The sequence below is a fragment of the Chrysemys picta genome, chromosome 1 (genome assembly GCF_011386835.1).
Source record: "Chrysemys picta bellii isolate R12L10 chromosome 1, ASM1138683v2, whole genome shotgun sequence".
Taxonomy (NCBI): domain Eukaryota; kingdom Metazoa; phylum Chordata; order Testudines; family Emydidae; genus Chrysemys; species Chrysemys picta.
The window spans coordinates 157,532,325-157,553,600 of NC_088791.1; the positions used below are offsets into that span (position 1 = coordinate 157,532,325).

At 44.5% G+C, this 21,276-nt stretch overlaps 1 protein-coding gene across 4 annotated transcripts in view; it reads left to right on the forward strand.

The window, feature by feature from the left end:
- The first annotated feature begins 1,711 nt into the window (after nucleotides 1-1,711).
- TMEM45A (transmembrane protein 45A) overlaps nucleotides 1,712-21,276 on the forward strand; it is a 30,097-nt gene continuing 10,532 nt past the window's right edge. For 2 of the 4 annotated variants that reach the window (XM_065573845.1, XM_042853110.2), the window contains exons 1-4: nucleotides 1,712-1,851; nucleotides 4,028-4,090; nucleotides 17,670-17,880; nucleotides 20,637-20,849. In XM_065573845.1, coding sequence (XP_065429917.1) covers nucleotides 17,691-17,880; nucleotides 20,637-20,849 — 403 coding nt within the window. In that variant the 5' untranslated portion in view covers nucleotides 1,712-1,851; nucleotides 4,028-4,090; nucleotides 17,670-17,690. Of the gene's footprint in view, nucleotides 1,852-4,027; nucleotides 4,091-5,990; nucleotides 6,030-17,669; nucleotides 17,881-20,636; nucleotides 20,850-21,276 lie in introns of all 4 variants that reach the window. The other 2 variants (XM_024101096.3, XM_005283542.4) reach the window with 2 other exon arrangements.

Genomic DNA, 21,276 nt, shown 5'->3' on the forward strand with positions numbered 1-21,276 from the left:
TCGACGAAGACTATTGCCATTCTATCTCTTGTAAATCAACTGTTGAAACCACTTGGGTCATTAAACAATGCCATCCAGGCATCTGCTACAACAGTAGTAGATCTTTGTCCAGCAATAGAAGCTATATTTGGATCAATCAGAGTGATATCCATTGAAAAAATATTGGAAGAAGCAAAGACTTCAGTCCAGAAGTTGACTAATGAAGGCATTTATATTGAATCCTTAAGTGAAGAGGACAAGAAGTGTTTGTTAAGACAACTGAAAAAGTACACAGACTTGATTCTTAAAAATCTGCAACAGCGACTTCTAGATTCTACTCAACCTCTACGTAGCTTTTACAGATCCCTATCCTATAAAACACCAACAGTTGAGTGGAATGAGGCACTACCAGCTATGAGGCTGCCATGTGCTTAGGACAGAATAGAGAATTTGAATACAGAGTGGAATATCATACGATGAATATCATATCATATGGAATATCATACGATGAAGAGTTGACTTCAACTTCTTTTTTATCATCACTAGTGGCTTGACCTGATCTTTGTGCTATGTTTCCTGGGATGAAAGAAGTAGGAATTCATCTCTTGTTACTCCCAGTCACAACAGCTACCGTTGAGCGTTCTTTTTCATCATTGAATAGAATTGTGTATTCTGAAAGAAGTTGCCTTCTGCCTGCTCATGTGAATGAACTAATGAGCATATCAGTTGAAGGAATGGAAGTACCAGACACACAAGAACTCACCAAAGATGAACGCATTGCATTCAAGAAGTTCATTAACAGAGTTGTGCAAAATTATAAAAAGAAACCAAGAAGGATGTAGATGTAGTGCTCCATAGCACAGGAGGCTTGAGAGTCAACTTTAATTTGTGTGATGATTTTAAAACATGAGTTAAATCTAATAAAATGGTCATGAAACATTTTTTCAGTTTTTACTATGGTGCCATACAGCCCACATTCTCCCTCGCAGTCTCACCCCTCATCGGCCCTGACCCCTCACCCCGTAAATTCGAATACCCCCCCATTACAATTCCTGGGGAAAACACTGGGACTCCTGCAGTGGTTTGAAGGGGGGCACCAAAACGCTGGTATGTCTTGGAGGGTGGCCCAGGCTATGCCCCCTTTTTGGGCCCCCTGCAGACATACCTATGGGTAAAATACAAATTAAAGAGATACAGGACTAGTGTCCGATTGAAACGCCCTGCAAAATCCAGCATCCCCTTAACAACTGCACAGGGAGCGAGCCTGTCAGTTTAAATGACTGAGACCGGGGGGCAGGGACAGTGCCGTAAGCCCGCAGCTTGGGACTGGCTCTCTGCACACTTTCAAGAACCCAGAGAGGCGCCCCTCCGCTCCCTCCCCGCCGCTCAGTGCCACATCACTCCAGCCTCCGCCGTCCCCGCCCGGCCTCCCCCTGCAGAGGGCGGCTTGCCTGTCTTCTGCACGCGGACCCGGGAGCAAGAGACTGACTGCGCCTGGAGCCCATCCGAAGGCGCCGAGACGGCAGCGCTACCAATGAAAGGCAATCGGGGGGCGTTGCAGACAGGCCAGCGCTGGAGTTTAGCGCCCAGCGGTGCAGCCAGCGGAGGCACAGCTGGGCAGCTGCGGTGGGGGAGGGGGGCCGCATCCTTTGCAGACAACAATTGGAGGCATTCTCTACGTGCTGCAAAGAAGACGCGGGGGAAGGGGGTGTTAATGTTTCACTCCCACTCAGAGATGGGAGGCGGCGGGGACTCGGCGCACAGCTGGACTGTAAAGGTGGCTGAAGGCAACAGCCGCAGATTGGTCTCAGTTCAAGTTTAAACAGGCAAGAAAGCAGGAGGAAGAAATTGCAGAGAAACAGTCCAAGATAGGTAAGTGGTTGCTTAATATATGTTAAAATGGTTTAAACTTTGTATTGACTGTGGAGAGGGAAGAAAACAGTCCGTGCCTCAAAGCAGATGCCGCCTGCCCCTGTACGAGAGACTCCGATTTAAAAGCAGTTGAGCGGCTGTAACGGTGTTCCCTGCATGCATCCCCTAAATTATTTGCTTTACATCCTGGTGTGCTGTCTGCCGGGTGAGCCCCATTTCCTTCTCGGTGACGAAGGGAGTTGCATCCAGCAACGTGTGCTCTCAGACACTGCCTTCCTTACTCTAGACTAGTGTCTTGCATTCTTGTACAAACACTTTCAAACAAGCCACCAATCAGACTATTGTGGACCAGTGGTTAGAGCAAAGGACTAGGAGTTTTGTTTCCTAGATTCTTGGGTACTATTCCTGGCTCTGGGTAACTCCTCTGAGGGTTGCTCTGAGGACTAATCGACATCCCTAACTTTTGTTGAGATCCTCTGCTGAAAGATGAGAAGTGCATAGCAGGAGAACTGAGGGATAGCAGAGTACCCTCATTTATTACCTGTACAATGTGTCTGTTATAGTCAAGTGGTACTGACACTTTAGAGTACATTCAGATACTATATACAGTATCTCGTAATTTTTTATGGGATTATATAATAATGCGCTTCATTTTTAAACCCATAAATATTCTGGACTATTCCACTCAAAGTGTGGGTGACTTCTTTCTTCAGTTACTATAAATCATTGACATCAGCAATTCTGAATCATGAAAGAGAGGCTGCTGAAAATGTTATGGATGTGAATGAAACAAATCCTACTTAGTTTTAAGTTGCTGGCACTGTTTACCTTTCTCCCTCGTTCTGGGGTCTTTCAGGTTGAGAGAAATCTGTGTTTCGTCTTCAGTTTCTGGCTGAAAGAATTGAATTGGAATTTAATAACCATCACTTATTAAATGTTAGAAACTCCCAAACTACCAGGCTCCCTATTTTACTTTATTCTGTTTAAAATCTCTGAGTGCTCCACATTATTCCAGTTTTCAGAAATCACTCCTCCTCCTCTGATAGTTCTACAACTTTACATGTTCACCGAATTGCATATTCCAAATGTTTTTTTACCTTTTTAGTAGGCAGCTTTTAGAATTTTCAGCAGTTGGCAACTGAAATGCACAAGAAGTTAAAGTTTTAAAGTGTTTATACCTCTGCGTTTTAAAATCAGAGCTTGTGTGATCATTTTGTATTTGCACACCTGCTACTTGTGATTTGTCTGGTGTTATAACTTTATTCTGATAGTATTATGATCTTGTGTAACTTTTTGTTCATCTGTTGAGTAATGGCACTCATTGAGAGTCACCATAAGTAGGTCACCATTGTAAATAAAAATGTGTTGGTGTTGCTTTTGAGGACACATTGATCATTCACACTAAAATCACCATTCCTAATCCAAATTAGAGCTGGATGAAATTTTGCCAGTGAATAGTTTATTTGCTGAAAAACATAGTTTTGGTGGACCTGAAACTAGTCAATGCATTGAATTAACTGAATAGTTTTGACTATTTTGAATTCTGAGCAAACTCAGTTTTTGTTTTACTTTGTAATTTGCTGGAAATATTCAAAAGAAGTTTTCAGTTTGACCCAAATGAAACTTTTTTCGAATCTTTGGAATTGCCGGCAAACTGAAAAACCCATTATTCACCCTGCTCTAATTCAAATGTCTTCTTACAACATTCAGCATTACTTATTTGGGCTTTCCCCATATTTACCCTCTGTGGGTGGAGTAGATTAATATTAGAGATTTTTTTGTCTGTGGTGAATATGGGTGGAAACAAGGAGAATTACCATAGGGGTAGAATAGTAAAATGGAGTGAATGATTGCAGCTATCTTTGGATAAACTTTCTTTTTGACTTACTGTTGGCTGTTTTCTGTCTTCTCTTGAATATTGTATCTTTCTGTGACTGGCCCATTTTTTCATTTACAGCAGCAATTGGCCAGAGCAGTAGCACCAAAAGATTTAAAGGCTTTCTCCAGTTCATTAGTCTTAAGACACTGTTGAACCAGGATTTGTCAATGGCAAAACTCCTATTGATGTCAGTGGGAGCAGATATGGCCTGTCTTCTGCTACTTAGTCACCACAGAGCCATACGGTATTTAGTTGTAGCAGAGAGCAATTGACATTATTATTCTCCTCCCTTCCTAGATGCTCACTGGACTGGGCAAAACTCTTGTGGCCTTGGTCCTTTGCTTGGCAGACTTTCCACACGTAAGTAAGCAAACTCTATTAAAAGCTCTTAGTTTGTACTGTGCAAAGAAATGAGTGTTACACCCATTCTTTACTACAAGGCAGGGTACCGTACAGGCCATGCTTATGAGTCCAGCTCCACCTTTCTTCCCAATGGAAAAAGCTGTAGGTATGATCATAACAATGTGTTCATTAGTTAATCGGAGTGCCAGGCCGATTCTCGGTCACTCTTTTCTCCAGTTCAGCAAATGGGTTAACACTTCATTCAGGTTGCTGAGCCTGTATAATTCTTTTCACTTCACTTCTTCAGCACTAACTTTTTAACTAGGCTAAGCCTGGACTAGGATATCTTATAACTTTGTATTTCCCTATATTGTTGTGCCTGTTGCTTTCTCTACAGGGGCTCAGAGTCAAGACACGTCTAAAATTGGGGCCCGTTGAAGTCAATGGTGATGCTTGGCTGTATCTTGGAGGAATATTTGGCCTATTACTTGTAGCCATTGGTTTGGTTGATCTATTAAGGCGTTATCCTGTGGCTACTCTATGGGTAGCATTCATACTGTCTTCAATAGGGTTTCTGCCTGCAGTTGGGCTGCAGCATTGAGCCCTCTTATGCTCTGTCCATCATTTTGGAGGATTTTTCATTTCCTACTAATGTTACCAGCATTACCAAATGCCCGTGTAGTCACTACAAGGTGAAATGTGCTCTGTTAAACGGGGAATATCCCTGCTTCTGGGGTTCACATGCCTGGGAGGCATTGGGCTTACTTCCAGGACAAGTTTTCAAACTTAACAATACTGTTTGTGTGGTGTGCCCAGGCCTTCTTCCTCCATCTCTCTTCCCTGTCCCATATGGCTTTTTGCATCTCCTCACAGTAGTGCCTGCCAGGGGCGGTATGCTCAATCAGCTGCATGAGGATCAGCATGCGGAGCACACTGCCTCTCGCAGGCCCTCTCTTGAGGAGAAGACTTCCAACAGCAGAAAAACATGAGGCTCATGGAAGAGGGAGGGGAACGGGCTAGGCCACTGGTCCCAGCCTCAGCTCACATGAGTGCTTGTCCTCTGCTCAGCCCAAGTGTTTTGCTGGATGCAGCTGGCCTGATGGCAGTTAGCCACGTGGCAGTCTCCCACTCTCCCATTACTCTGTGTTTGTTCAGTATCTAGCATAATGGGGCCCTGGTCCATGGCGGGAACTCGTAGGAGCAACCGTAATACAAATAAATAATAACAAGGCAGTATCACCAGCCTAAAGCATTCAAAACTCCTGGGTCAGGCCCCTCAAAATTATGAGACTCAAACATACATTTTTGGTCTTTTAATTTGCCTTCTGTTTTCTGAGCTGTTAGTGTTCATATTTTTCAGCTTTTCTCTGCAGCTATGAAAGTTAGAAACGTTTTCTAAATGAAAGCTGAGATTCTCACATGAGCTTGGAAGCTGGGGCTTTAAGAAAAACACTAAGTATCGTGAGACTTGTTCTATAATCACAAGAGTTAGCAACACCGCAGTGCAGTCTTCCATGAGGAATCTAGAGTGCGTTTGGGGTGGCTTGGGTGTCTCCCCTCTCTCTTGTTCCTAACCTCATTTGCTTTTATCAGCAGAAGGTGACAGTAATCAACTGTCATGAGCATCACCTGCTGCCCACTCTGCTCTCTGGCTAAATACAGCCAGCTGCTGTATTCTGTGGTGTGGCAGGGCCATCTCTGAGAACGTTGACAAGAACAGTAAAACAGGTTAAGGCCCTGTCTATCTCTGAGGTTAGTCCTGATTCAGTGGTAGCGGCCAGCAACCAGGATAGCTGCTGCCCAGGGAAACCTGAAATGTAGATGAGGAAAGCTGCAAATTGTACAGGATGAGTTAATTTTGCTTGAAACAGGAATAAGAAGAAATGGTGTAAATCATAGCTTTCTTTGTCTACTCCAGATGCTGGACACAGATTGCTAAATCCCAAGTATTGCCAAGGTAATGACATCTCATGTTCTATGTGTTATTGACCGTAGTGTGGGTCAGAAGGAATTTCTTTTTTCCACTTCTGCTCATATGTTTTCCCATGTTGACTTTTCATCTTTCCCTGCAGCATCACGTGTTGGCCAATCCTGGAGCAAGTATACTGGACTTGATGATAAAAAAGTTTGTAAAATACTAAGTGTGCAAGTATAAATTGGAATGAATCATCTGGTGAACTTGGAGATAACAAGAGTCATTATGTTGTTTATTATAGCCCATAAATGTACTAAGTGCTTCAAAGATGGCTCCTGCTTCAGATCACAATCTAAATTGTAGATAGATCACAACCTCTAGGATGACAGACCGAAGGGACGGATAGGGTGAGGAAGCCACGGTTTATTGTAATGAGGTTACATGGGTACTCGGTTTATACAAGCCCACATGGTGTTTTATGAAGTTATTTTTAATAAAAATTATATTCACTTGCTTGTATTGCCTATCACAGAATTAAGATTTCAGGAGAGATTTAAATGGGGAGGGTAGCAGCTTTGCAGGACAATGTCAAGAGAGTGTTCTATGAAAAGAGGTCATCATGGGGGTGGGTTGGGAAGAGCAGATGCTTGTGGGAGAAGTGGCCGGAGGGAACACCATTGGAGTATCTACTTGCACACTTCATTCAATTTGAACAATGAATATAAAGATCAGTTTCACATTCTGGTTCTCATGTACTGGTCTGATGCTGTAATGTTTAGGTTTCACAGGCTGCAGGGGAATCTTTAAAGCCAAACACAGGTTTTTAAATCTTTCTACTTATCTTAAATTTGAAAAATCTTAATTTTGCAACCTGACATTATATCTTTTTGTTTTACAATGCTGTATTTGCCCTGATAAAACTGATTTAAGAGCTACCGATACCTCTTGGGAAAAATAACCAGTTAGAGGCACCTTTGCCTGTCATATCATGAATGTGTCTGATCAGAGATAGTTGCATGAAAACTGGCTCTTTGTTCTGAAGAGTGTATCTGTTCCAGCTGCTTATTCTAAGGTGCCTGTACCCTTCAAAATTAAGTATTCTGCACTTGAAATCTTAATGCTCTCGCTGGTGTCAGACTCTACAGTAATTAGTTGTGATACTGCAAATAGAGAATTATGATTTCTGGTTAGGAATAAGATGGACCCACCCTCAGTAGATGGAGGTCATTCCTCCTCCAAAAACAGTGCTTCCCAGACCCTTACACTCTAAAAAATAGCCTGGACTGAAAGTTCAGAACATTTCAAGATTAGTCAGTTTCCTAATGGTTAGTGGTGTGTGCGCACACATTTTTTTAAATGGTTGCAATTCCTTTGTTTTTGTCTTTCCTTTCAGAAAGAACCTGAAAGTGGGCATATAAAATGTAATGCCTTTACTTCAGAACACTTTACAGACTAACTGTTAAAGGGCCACATAAGTGCCAAGTGCAGTGTTAACTATACAGGAGGAGGTCTTTGTTGTATTACAGCTACTTGTCACATTTTATTTTTTAAATGAGCTTTCTTGACAGCTGCAATGTCTTGTTAGATCCATTCCTCTGAAACACTCATAATAGTGTAAATTGGTTGCAAGGGAATTCTGTGGTTCATAAAAATGATTCTAATACAGTCCAAATTATATGTTCTGTCATATTACTTCTCCCAAAATGGGCTTTGACTTCAAAGTCATCAGCTGAGATAACGAAGTCTTCTCTTCTCTTGGCATTTTGCTGGCATGTGCACCAGCAATGCTTGATGTGTGAGCATGCATAGAATTCTAAGGAGTCATAGGATTATAGTGGTCAATGTGGCTTCGTATATTGTGTGTCCTTTTTGTGGACTGTGTGATCTCTGGTTGAGCAAGAGGTATTTATAATGCCACAGGGACTGTTCAGTGAAGTGACTTTAGTTGGTTTAGAGACAAGTAGGAAGACTTATTTCTTCAGGGAGGGAACTGAAATTGCTAATACAAGACCAAAACCAGTGTGCCTGATGCAGGTATTGAGAAGAACTCAAAGTTAGCATTTTGTGGCACTTGGAAATAAGTTATTCTATGAAGGTCCAAGTGATCATTAGATTGTAGGACTAATCAGATTGTAGAGCCAAGCTCCTTCTAAATAAAATAAAATATATATAAAAAATCCAATAATAGCCCATGAAATCACAAAGTTGAACTTGCTCTTTACATTTTTGTTTCCTGTGATAATTTAGTGCTTAATGAAAGGTTCCAAATTGGCAAATTGATTGAAATCCTATATCTGCAGAGCAGCAGCTGCTCTGACATAAGAGCGGATGGAAGAGAAGAAGCTTGTAGTGGAAGAGCTGGACATGCAAAAGTCCATGGGTCCCGATCTAATGCATCCAAGGTTTCCTCCAGAGATGGTGTGGCTATATGGGAATAGGAACAGATGCAGCAGGGATGGGTGAAGGTGGACTGAAGGGTTGAGGAGACTTGGCGTGAGGGGCCATCACTGAAGGATGAGGAATTGATGGATTGGAGGCACTAAAAGGGGTAGGTGATCGATACAGCTATGAGATCTGAGCAGGGAATGAATGCTTTTCTTCTTCACAAAGGTGGTGCTGCTGGATTGCAGATCTTTCTTGTACCTAAATTGTAATTGGGGGAGATAATTTTTTTAATGCAAAGTACATGTTTAGAAAAAAGGAAGACAACAAACTTCCCCACCCCCTTGAACTGGAAACTTACATGCTGGGACATGGGTATGGACTCACAGAGGTAACTGACTCATGAAGAGGAGCAGTCTGAGCGCAGGACTGGGAGATGAGCTCCTGAGTTCTAATTCTGGCACTGATGCCCTCGTGGTGGCCATGGGTAAGTCAGTTAGGCCAAAAATTTCAAGACTGTCTTTGCATTGGTCAGGAGTATTTATAATATAAATCATGGATAGGTCACAGGCTGTGAATTTTTGTTTATTGCCTGTGACCTGTCCATGACTTACTAAAAATACGTATGAGTAAATTGTCCATAAGCAAACTAGGGAAATGTGATCTAGATCAAATTACTATGCCTGTCCAATTTGAGGCATCTTGGCCCTCGCTTTCATAAGTATATAGCACCTCTCATTCCAACTGAATTTAAAAGAGAGCTACAGATATTCAGCACCTCTGAAAATGTGGCTCAAGGTGTAATAGGCACCCAAAACCAGTGATCCTGTCTAAACATATGGGCTTCCACCTCTGTGCCGCAGTTATCCTTGACCTAAGATCAGTATTACATGTATTGCCACACTTGTTATCAACTCCAAAGTAGCCCCATGGGAGCACATTTTCAGAGCTGTTTGGGGGTGATCAGCAGCATGATGCCCATTGACTTTGACAGGTTCATCTCTGCTTAATGTATCAGAAACATGGGATAAAACACACTTCCACTGCTAACGCATCTTCATCTCCGGTTCATTCCAGGGTACTTCAGGAACTAGCTGAAGCAATCTTGAAACCGTTAGCAATTATATTTGAGAACTCCTGGAAGACGGGTGAGGTCCCAGGACACCAGAAGAATAATAGGGTTATAAGGAATAGCCAGCATGTATTTGTCAAGAACAAATCATGCCAAACCAACCTAATTTCCTTCTTTGACAGGTTTATTGGCCTAGTGGATGGGGGGAAGCAGTAGCCATCATATATCTTGATTTTCCTAAGGCTTTTGACACAGTCCCACATGACATTCTCCAGAAGTAGGGCTCTGTGTCTGTCACGGAGGTCGTGGAAGTCACGGATTCCGTGACTTTCTGCAGCCTCCATGACTTCTGCAGTGGCCCGTGTGACTGACTCCAGGGCTGCCCAAGCAGCTGGCTCTGGGGCCAGTTGCTCAGGCAGCCCTGGGGCCAGCTGTGCCGGCCACTGCTGGAGTGGACCAATTGCACCAGCCACTGCTCTGGAGGCCCCAGGGACAGCCACACCAGCCGCTGATGAAGTGGCCCTGGAACCAGCTGCATCGGCCACTGCTCAGGCAGCCCCGGGCAGCTGGCCCTGGGGACTGCCCCAGCAGCACTCCCCCCAGGGTGGCCCTTCCCCCCCTGCAGCAGCACACCCCCACCCTCCACCCCCACCCCAAGGTTTAGTCAGGAGTATTTATAATATAAATCATGGATAGGTCACAGGCTGTGAATTTTTGTTTATTGCCTGTGACCTGTCCATGACTTACTAAAAATACCTATGAGTAAATTGTCCATAAGCAAACTAGGGAAATGTGATCTAGATCAAATTACTATAAGGTGAGTGAACAACTGGTTGAAAGACCATACTCAAAGAATAGTTATTGATGGTTCATTGTCAAACTGGGGGGATGTATCTAGTGGGGTTCCGCAGGGGTGAGTCCTGGGTCCAATACTATTCAATATTTTCATGAATGACTTGGATAATGGCGTGGAGAGTGTGCTTAAAAAATTTGCAGGGTGACATCAAGTTGGGAGGAGTTGCACTCTGTGATGGGGTGTACAAACCCCACACTGAGCAACAAGGGCTCATTTTGGGCTCAGCCAGCCCTCCCCCGCCACACCTGCAGTAAATGCTCCATCTGCTGGAGGAATTAAAAGGCAGCAAATTAGCTCAGTTGGTGAGCAGTGCTGAAGGTGAGCAGACCTGCAGCCCACAGCTCCAGAAGTTAAAAACTTCTGCGTCTCCTGCCCAGAATGCCAGCTAGTCAGGCCAAAAGGGGGGATGAAAGCCCCCCTCGTCCCTCTCCCGGTCCTCGATGTCCCCTTCGAATGAATTGGGATAGACCTTGTAAGCCCCCTGGAAAAAAGTGCCGATAGATACAAACACCTATTCGTGATAGTTGATTTTGTGACTCGCTATCCGGAGGCAATCCCACTCCATAACACCAATGCAAAGACTATTGCCATGGAACTTTTGAAAGTCTTTGCTTGAGTAGGAGTTCCCAGGGAGATTCTCACTGACCAAGGCACCAATTTCACATCCCGCTTGATGAAACAGGTCTGTGAGCTTTTGAGAATAAAGAGCCCCTGTACCTCAGTTTATCACCTGCAAATGGATGGCCTGAAGGCTTCAACCGAACCCTGAAGCGGATGCTGAAAAGGTTTATGCCAGAAGACCTCCCACATTGGGATCAGCTGATTTCCCCCCCCCCCCCCCCCCCCCGTTTGCCATCCCACAATCCTCTACAGGCTTCTCCCCATTCGAGCTTCTGTATGGGAGACGGCCCTGGGGAATCCTTGACCTGGTCCTGGAGATGTGGGAAGGACAAACTCCGAGAACTCAGAATGTCCTACAGTATGTCAGGGGGAGACTTGAGACTGTGGGAGCTGTGGCTAAAGAAAACCTCCTCACCACCCAACAAACCCAGGAACGCTCCTATAACAAGGGAGCGCGCGTACGCACTTTCAGGCCAGGCGATCGCGTCCTCCTTCTACTCCTGAGCACAGAGTCTAAACTGCTGGCCAAGTGGCAGGGACGCTATGAAATTGTGTGCCAAGTCGGGCCAGTCAATTATGAGGTTAGACAGCGTGACAAACAGAAGCCCACCCAGGTCTATGACATCAACCTGCTGATGGCGTGGAAAGAACGAGAAAGTCTATTCATCACCCCGTGTGCCCCAGCGCCAGAACTGTGGCCCCAAGTACCTTACGCCCTGTCCCCAGGGGCTATACACGTGGGGGAACAACTTTGCCCTGAACAAAGAGCCCAGGTATCGAGCCTAGTGAAAGCCTTCCCAATGGTGTTTTCCTCCCTACCAGGAAGGACCCACCTCACACACCACCACATCCAGGCTGAACCTTGGACGGTATTGCTGCCACCACCAAGTGATTTACACAAAATTTCAGGGAAAGGTCACTTGGAATCCCTATCCCCCCAAAATATCCCCCGAAGCCCTTTCACCCCCTTTCCTGGGAAGGTTTGAGAATAATATACCAATCAATTGGTTAGCAGTGTGAGCACAGACCAGACCCTTTGTCTTCAGGACACTGAAAATCAATCAGGTTCTTAAAAGAAGAACTTTATTTGTAAAGAAAAAGTAAAAGAATCACACCTGCAAAATCAGGATGGAAGGTAACTTTATAGGGTAAATAAAAAGATTTTAAACACAGAGGATTCCCCTCTGGCTCAGCTTCACAGTTACAAAAACAGGAATAAAACTACTTCTGTAGCATAGGAAAATTCACAAGCTAAAACAAAAGATAATCTAACACATTTCCTTGCCTTACTTACAATTTCTGTGATTTTAGATGGAATATTCCAGGTCTATTTTCAGGAGATGTTGTAACTGCTTGGCTTCTTTCTCTGTCCGGAGAGGGAACAACAAAGAGAGAGCCCAAACAACCTCCCCCGCCCCGAGATTTGAAAGTATCTTCTTTTCTCATTGGTCCTTCTGGTCAGGTGCCAACTAGGTTATTTGACCTACTTAACCCCTTACAGGTAAGGTGATTCAGTACAGCTGCCAAGGAGGGATTTTATGCTACCCTTCTCTCTATATTTATGATAGGGTCATTGAGGAATTCCACAGTGAGTGGCGAAGCCCTGTCGTATTAGTCCTGAAACCGCATGGCACTGTCCAGTTTTGCATTGACTTCAAGAAGGTTAATGCAATCTCCAAATTTGATGTCTACTCCATGACCCAGGTGGATGAATTACTAGACCAGCTGGGCGAAGCTCAGTACATCACCACCTTAGACTTTACAAAGGGGTATTGGCAAATCCCACTCACACCAGAATCGCAAGAAAAAATTGCTTTTGCCACTCCATTCGGTCTGTACCATTTTCAAACTATGCCCTTTGGACTCCATGGGGCACCCGCAATGTTCCAACGCCTTATAGACCAGGTGTTGCAGCCCCATAACTCATACGCTGCAGCCTATTTAGATGATGTAGTCATCTACAGCCGAACCTGGGAAGAACATCTGGCCCAAGTGGCGGCCATGCTCTGCTCCCTGCAACAGGCTGGACTTACAGCAAATCCTGCAAAATGTAAAATAGGGAAAGAGGAAACCACCTACCTGGGATACATTTTGGGGAAAGGCCAGATCCATCCCCTTATAGATGAAGTCCAGGCCCTCAAGGACACCCCACGACCTACCACCAAGAAACAGGTCAGGAGTTTTTTGGGGCTTGCTGATTACTACTGCTGGTTTGTACCAAGACTCTCGACGATCGCAGCCCCCCTCGCAGACCTCATCATGAACGACATCCCCAAGAAAGTACACTAGTCCAAGGCCTGTGAAAAGGCCTTTCAAGAATTGAAAGAACGCCTCTGTACAGAACCAGTCCTATTCAGTTCAGACTTCTCCAAAGAATTCATTTTGCAGACAGATGCTTCCGATATGGGACTCGGCGCTGTTTTATCTCAGGAAATAAAGGGGGAGGAACACCCAGTGCTCTATTTGAGTCGCAAGCTGTTCCCATGAGAACAAGCCTACTCTGTCATAGAAAAGGAGGGCCTGACAGTGAAATGGGCTGTAGACTCGCTCTGATACTACCTCCTGGGAAACCCATTCAAGCTCGTCACTGACCATGCCCCATTAAGATGGCTAAACACCATGAAGGACACAAACCCCCGACTGATGTGCTGCTACCTGTCTCTCCAACCCTACGCATTCCAAATTCAGCATCAAGCTGGGAAAGCACACCAGAATGCTGGCTTCTTTTCCAGGGAAGAGGGGGCACAATTGGATGGCCCCGACTCCCCAGGCTCCATCTTGAGCGGGAGGGTGTGTGATGGGGTGTACAAACCCCACATTGAACAACATGGTCTTAAGGGGTCATTTTGGGCTCAGCCAGCCCCGCCCCACCTGCAGCAAATGCTCCATCTGCTGGAGGAATTAAAAGGCAGTGAATTAGCTCAATTGGGGAGCAGTGCTGAAAGTGAGCGAAGGCCTTGGACTGAGGTGACCCCAGGAGGGGAGATGAGAGAAAGAGGCCCAGGGAGGACAGCCTTAAGTAGTCTTGGTTGCCAGGTTACTGGTAGCTAAAAGGACTCTGGGTCGGAGCCTGGTAGAGTGGGAGGGCCTGGGCTTCCCTCCCCCACAACCCCAATGGCAGTCCAAGGTTGTGGCCATTACCACTAGGCCACGCTTCCCAACCAGACCCTGTCTGGAGACCATTACACACACACTTTGGGGGACAGGATTAGAATTCAAAATTATCTTGACAAATTGGAGAATTGGTCTGAATTCACCAAGATGAAATTCAATAAAGACAAGTGCAAAGTATTTCATTTAGGAAGGCAAAATCAAGTGCACAGCTACAAAATGGGGAATAACTGAGTAGGTGGTAGTACTGCATTTGATACGAGATGTCATAAGCATCCCACAGTTATTTCCTGATATTAGTAGGGGGAGGAAAAATGGTTATGGATATCACTGTGGTAACTTGACAAATGCAGACTTTCTAATGGCGATTTCTGTACTGGACGTGCTTCTCTCATAAAGCTGCCTGGATGGATAGAAAAGGAGGGAGGCCTTAGAATTTCACTACTCTGCATCATTTTTAAAAGTGTTTTTGGTTGACTGTCCTCTTTAGTGTAACATCCTCCGGGGTTTGATAAACACAGGAAATTACAAGGCATATGATGTAGCAAAGGAATGTGCAGGGAAGGAGAGCTACATGCATATATTGCATCCTCCAACTTGACAGTAGTTTGTATCCTGATCTAGTATAGGATATGTTGTCTCATTTTGTCATTATTTTAAAAAAGGTATTAATATAGTACTTCTAAAAACTACTAACAAGGCTTTGTGAATAACCAGGCAGTGTGTTAGCTTTCCTGTGCAGTATGCCTCAGTGCTGACTGGGGGAGCATGGATCACGTCACACTCTCCATCAATACCTGGCCCGGGCCGGGGAAGCTAATGATCCAACCAGCAGACCAAATTTGGTGGTGAATCCTGGTCACATGCCACTTGAAGCAAGTTGCCCGTACACTAAGGAGAAGCGCTGTCTGGCAAACCTAGCCCTGGGACTTGTAACCAGTCCTGTGTACCATATTAGTGCGGTGTGAAGAAATAGTCACTAGGGCTAACTTTTTACCTTGCGCCTCACCTTACCCCTGGCTGCTCCCTCCCCCAGAGCCAGGGCCGAGAGTGGGGCCACTGCTCCAGGAGGGGGGGGTGGGGATTGGATTAGGGGGCCGAGACTGGGGCCACAGCTTGGGGCAGGGCTGGTAGCCAGGGTCCTGGACGTGGGGGCCAGTAGCCTGGACCCCAGGTACAGGGCCGTGAGTGGAGCCTCAGGTGCGGGGCCAGGAGCAGAGCCATCAGTTGGGGCTGGCGACAGGAGTGGAGCTGGGTGGGGCTCCTTCCCTGCCAGCTGCAGGGGCTGGTCCGGGCCCCAGCCGCTTCTTCCCGAATGTTCCTCCATGCCCCCCTAAAGGGGCGCGTCTCACAGTTTGGAGACCTCTGCACTAGGGAATAGTCTGAGTGATGTTTAACTCTGACTGGAGTTTAATTTAGGTCTTCAAAGGCAGAAATGAATGCATGAAACCATAGTGTTCCATTTACTGCATGGCTTGTTTCATAGCCAGAGGATATTGAATAAGAACTGACTCTTTCAAATCTGCTTGAGTATTAAAGCATAATTTACCTGACTGCTCCCTACATCTATGAGCCCACATCCTTCCTCCCATCGTGTGCTGTGACACCCAGCTGGCAGGGGTATGACATAACAAGCAGCATGTATGTTGTAGGTAGCTGATGAGTATGGATTCTGGGGGGACCTGGGAGATACAGATTTATAGGGGACACATCAATTTAAAGCATAATTCTGTTTGGTTTTTTATTACAAGTGACACCTGGCTGTATAACTTAAGGATCAGAGATCATCTATCTTTATGTATGCTTAGTTTGTTTACTTTGTGCATTTGACAGCACTCGTGTGTAGTCATTTTCTGTTTCCCCTATTTGGAAAAGTGTGGTTTCCCCCCTTCTTACTTTGAAAGAGAAATGTGAATTGTAAATGGGCTATCTGGACATGTTTTAGGGCAGGAAATAATTTTTGCAATGTCAGTTTTCTTATTACCTTGCTTAATAGCTTATCCTTATAGTCTCAGGTATTATTGACTATGTACTAAATATGGCAGTAACAAGCTGATCTGCATTTGAACCAGACATATTGTAATTGTAACCTGCCTCTAAATGAGGGCTTCTTATGGATTTAATTTGCATCTCTAATCCAGTATCTTGTTTTGATGTATGGTGCAGGGTAAGGCTTTGCACCTGCAGAGAATGACGAATGTAGACTAAATAAAACATTTCTAATTAATGGCATTCAGCGAGATCAAAACACACAGAGAGGGAAGATTTTTTCCTTCACTCAGAGAAAAAAAAAACGTGTCTAAAACAAGGCAGCAGTACCATTCTGGTCAGCAGGCTTTGGACCAACCAAAGACTAACACTTTCCAGACAAATGGAATCTTTAAAAGCTTGAAACACAAGCACCACACCCCAGAATTTCAGATTGCGTTGGTGCTACAAAGAGTGTAAGACCAAACTAGCAAGGTGCTGCTGAATAGTGTAAAAGATGCATGCGTGAGTGAGGAGCTCTTGAATCAGAATCTCCTAACAGTACATCTCTCACTCCCAAACTTGAATGGTTAGGCATTGGTGCTTGTGATGATCTCTGCTGGGCCGATCAAGAAATGGACTGGCTTTGGCAGACAATGCCACATCTCCCTGTTCTGATAGTTCGGTAATAACTATCTCACGGATCTTTCCTCTATGTTAGACACATTTTTTTACTTCATTTGTGCACATTTCAATAGGATTTCTTTGTGGTCGGGACTCCTTGTATTTGTTTTAGCCCAGGAGTTCTCTGGTGCTCCCACAGGGTGGAACAAATGCTAGTAGGCTGTCTCAGGGATCTCTTCCCTTCCCATTTGTGATTATGTGGGTCTCCTCCCCTCCACGTGCAACTGGGCAACATCCTTGTGGCATCTTCAGCCATTGCTTCCATGGAAAGGTAATATTGGGAAGGTATCTGATGTATTTTTAGCGTGTTACGTGTAATGGAGTTTAGCAGTTGGAAACAAGAAGTAGAGCGGACACTATATGACCAGCCAACATTACATGGGCAGTCAATGAGTACTTTGTGGACCACAGACCACAGTTGGAAAATGGCTGTACAAGGTTGTATTGAAGGAGAAGGGAAAGATTCTAGAGCCTTCGTATTCTGTTTATATCAGATTGACTGCATATGATGGGAGTTCTATGATTATTATTGTGAAAGTGAAAAATCTAATCCATATTTGCTTCAAAATCTGCTGACCTGAATGGCACTGCTGTTTCAGCATTCACTAAGGGGGAATGGGGGTGGCAGAAATGGGCTTTACGTATTTATACTATCTATCTATTTATCTGTCTTTCACTGATCTCTTTGCCAGTATAATCTCAACACTTGGAATGTTGTGTTGTAACTTTTTTTGTCTTAGAGTGACCAGTCCTGGAAATCTTACAATCCTTCTCATTTTGCAAAATTATGTAAACTTGTAAGACTCGGGCTGGGATTTTTAAAGCAGCCTAAGGGGATTAGGCACCCAAATCCCACTGAATTTCAGTGGTATTTGGACAACTAACTCCTTTAGGATCCTTTGAAAATTGCAGACTACATATATCAAATTATAACTGATAGTCTTCCTAGAAATACCTTACTCAGTCAGCAATCTGTGTTTCTCTTCAGGTTTTTGGATTATAAAGAGACATGGGCAATTTCAAAGGTCATGCTCTGCCTGGGAGTTTTTTCCTCCTCTTTGGCTTGTGGTGGTCAGTGAAGTACCCACTAAAATATGTCTGTCGAAAGAACAAGAATGCTTGTTACCTTGGTTCCAGGGCAGGATTTCAGCGCCTGGAATTTATTGAGGGGATCGTCAAAGCAGTATTTGCCCTGATTGGTAAGTAAGACTCTGATTTTAAAGAGACAGAATAAAAAGATGAGGGCCACACTAGTTAATATTTTTATCTTTTAAAATTATCTATTTACTGTCAGTTTTATTATAGAGCTGGTCATTGTTTTAAAAAAAAACCCTAAAGCCCATGAATTAATGTCATAATAACAGTGAGGGTGATTAACCATTACAACAAACTACCCAGGGAAGGGGTGGATTCTCCACCTCTTGATGTCTTCAGATCAGGGGCGGCTCTATGTATTTTGCTGCCCCAAGCACGGCAGTCAGGCAGCTTTCGGCAGCTCACCTGCGGGAGGTCCGCTGGTAACGCGGATTCAGCAGCATGTCTGCGGGAGGTCTGCCGGTCCCGTGCCTTCGGCGTACCCGCCACCGAATTGCCACCGAAACCACGGGACCGGTGGACCTCCCGCAGGCATGCTGCCGAAGGCAGCCTGACTGCCGCCCTCACGGCAACCGGCACGCCGCCCCCCCACGGTTTGCCGCCCCAGGCACGCACTTGCGCTGGTGCCTGGAGCCGCCCCTGCTTCAGATCAAGACTGGAGGCCTTTCTAGAAAATATGCTTTAGCCAAACACAAGTTATTGGGCTCATACAGGGGTAACCGGGTGAAATTTAATGATTGTGGAAGACATATATACAGAGGTCTGACTAGATTATCTAACGGTCCCTTCTGGCCTTATAGTCTATGAATAATTGGAGTCACATTCAGTCATTCCATAGTTAAGCTTGTAACATGTTTCCCGGCTAAAGCTGAATTTTGAAGCCCTGTTAAGATCCTCACACTCTCACGCATATCAGTTTGCCAGTTCAGAGATTGGGATAGAGGTTGTGGTGCAAAGGTGTGGTCATTGACCTGGGGCTCTCATATGCAAACTGGAAACTGCAGGCAGGATGGGCAGTGCTTGCCCTTTTTGAATGTACTACATTATGATTTCTGTCCATTGCTGTAAATGGGTTTTGAGGGCAGCTCTGTGAGCGCTTCTCAGCTTTCAGATGTCACCGGCTTCCAATGAATATTAATAGAACACGTCAGTGTAGAATGCTGTCTACCTGGTGAAATTCAGAAGTGAAAATATCTACCCTTTTTTAAAAGAACCAAACCTTTTGAGCAACAGAATCACTACCTGGGATTGCCACTTCACATTCTGTTATGGGATAGCTTAGAAACAAAGCAAAATGAAAGCCAGACCGATGGCTTAGTGGACTAAGCAGCTGATTTGAAACCTTTGTCTCGTTCAAATCACAGCACAGTTTAATTTAGCAGTTTTCCCTTAGGAAGCAGGTAAATTGAGTATTTGGGAGCTCACTGTGTGTGATCTCAAGACTTAGATATTGAAATGGAGCCACAATGTTATATTTAGCTATTTGCTTTGTGGGGATAATAAAGATACCATGGTATTTCTAATAAGACATGGGTTTTGTCCTCTTCTGCTCTGTCACCGTCTCCTTCCTGCTTGTCCCCACACTACTGACCTCCAGTTGGCCACTGCCCTCCACCCCAGAGATGGCTGCACTTCAGTGATGCTGTATGATATGTACAATTATATATTATCCCCTTACAGAAAAATTCTCTTCAGATCCTCTGTGAGATCTGTAGAGCTGATATTCTGTTGGAATGCAAAATACTAAATCAGTGCTTTCTTTTTTGCTGCAGCAATGTATTATTTTACTATATTTTAACTTATCCCTCAATCCAAAGTGTGGACAGGAAAGACTGAGGGAGAAGGAATGAAAGCTCCAGTGTTGGAGTATATGGATGTGCTGAAACAAATTTGAAACAAATCTGCATTTGCTCTTTAATATAACAACTTGTATCCTGTAGGGGGATAGTGGGATCCATTATGCTACATATAATCTTCAATTTAAAATATATATTTAGATGTATAGAGTGTCTCAACACAAAGGGCTTCACAAACTACCGTGTACACTCAAAATACCACTCAAATGCAGCCTTCACGGGGATGGAGGGTTGTAGCTACATAACTGTTTGCGGGGTGTCCAAAAAAAGCAGCTTAAATCCCTACTTTTAGCAAAAAGTCCCAGTGGAGCTTTAATGCCTGTGCACAGCAGAGAGGGACCGCTGCCTTTGAGGGTACGTCTACACTTACCGGAGGGTCCGGCGGCAGGCAATCGATGTTCTGGGATCGATCCCGGAAGTGCTCGCCGTCGACGCCGGTACTCCAGCTCGGCAAGAGGAGTACGCGGCATCGACGGGGGAGCCTCCCTGCCGCATCTGGACCCGCGGTAAGTTCAGACTAAGGTACTTCGAATTCATAACGTAGCTGAATTTGCGTACCTTAGTCCGAAGTGGGGGGTTAGTGGGGACCAGGCCTGTGGCATCATAGGAAAGATCCTCAGGAAGTCAACTAATTGGCATACCAATGTATGTACTGCAGAGGGGTGAAAAGCTAAGGTGTCCCTGCTAGGACTTGAACTTGTGGTTCTAATCTAAGGAGTCAAGAGATGTTAAACCCATTATTAAGCCACTGTTTATCCAGAGAAAAAGATTGTTCAAGATTTAGTCAGATGATCACAGACAATAGTAAACATTTGATTAGAAAGCAGCATAAAGTGGTGATCTGCACTGTTAATGGCTGCATGATACCAGACAATAGCACGACTGGCCTGCTGCTGCTGAGTAAAGTACTGTCTTTACTGAATGGCTAAAGACTTAAAATCTGTCTGTACCCTAATTAAGCTCCAGGATAGCCACCAATGGTTCCCCTGTTATTTCATATGCAGGTATGATAGCTGAGCAGTTTGTTCCTGATGGGCCTCATCTGAAGTTGTATAATTATGAGGAAAAACACTGGGATCACTTGATGAACTGGCAGCATGCCACCATGTATCTCTTCTATGGCATCTCAGGGCTGGTTGACATTGTGGCTCATGGCACCAATGCATTGCCAGTGGCCTTGGATAGGATGATGCTTTCGTTAGCAGTTTTCATTGAAGGTGAGTTTACTCGTGTGTACAGAACCTGGAGGAAAATGAGGAGCCAATCAACCAAATATATTATTATTTATTATTATTAAAGTAGCAATTATTTGGACCAAAACTGAAGCCTAAGGGAGTTAAGTTCCTAAATTTCAATAGGAGTTGTGCACTTAACTCCCTTAAGCTCCTTTGAAAAATCTCAGCCTTGATCCGCCTAGATTTTAACTAAGTGTACGGAAAACAAAATGAGTGCATTATAGCATCACCTTTGTTACGCTTTAGAGACAGTTTAGTAATATTTTATGTTAATCCCATTTTTAATTAAGGATTATAGGGCAGATCCCCTCCCTGTTTCCCAATCAGAGTAGTGGGCTGGGCTTTGGGGAGAGTCACAGGGGAAATGTGAGGAATCGACACCCTTTTCCTGCTGTCCTCCAAACTGGCT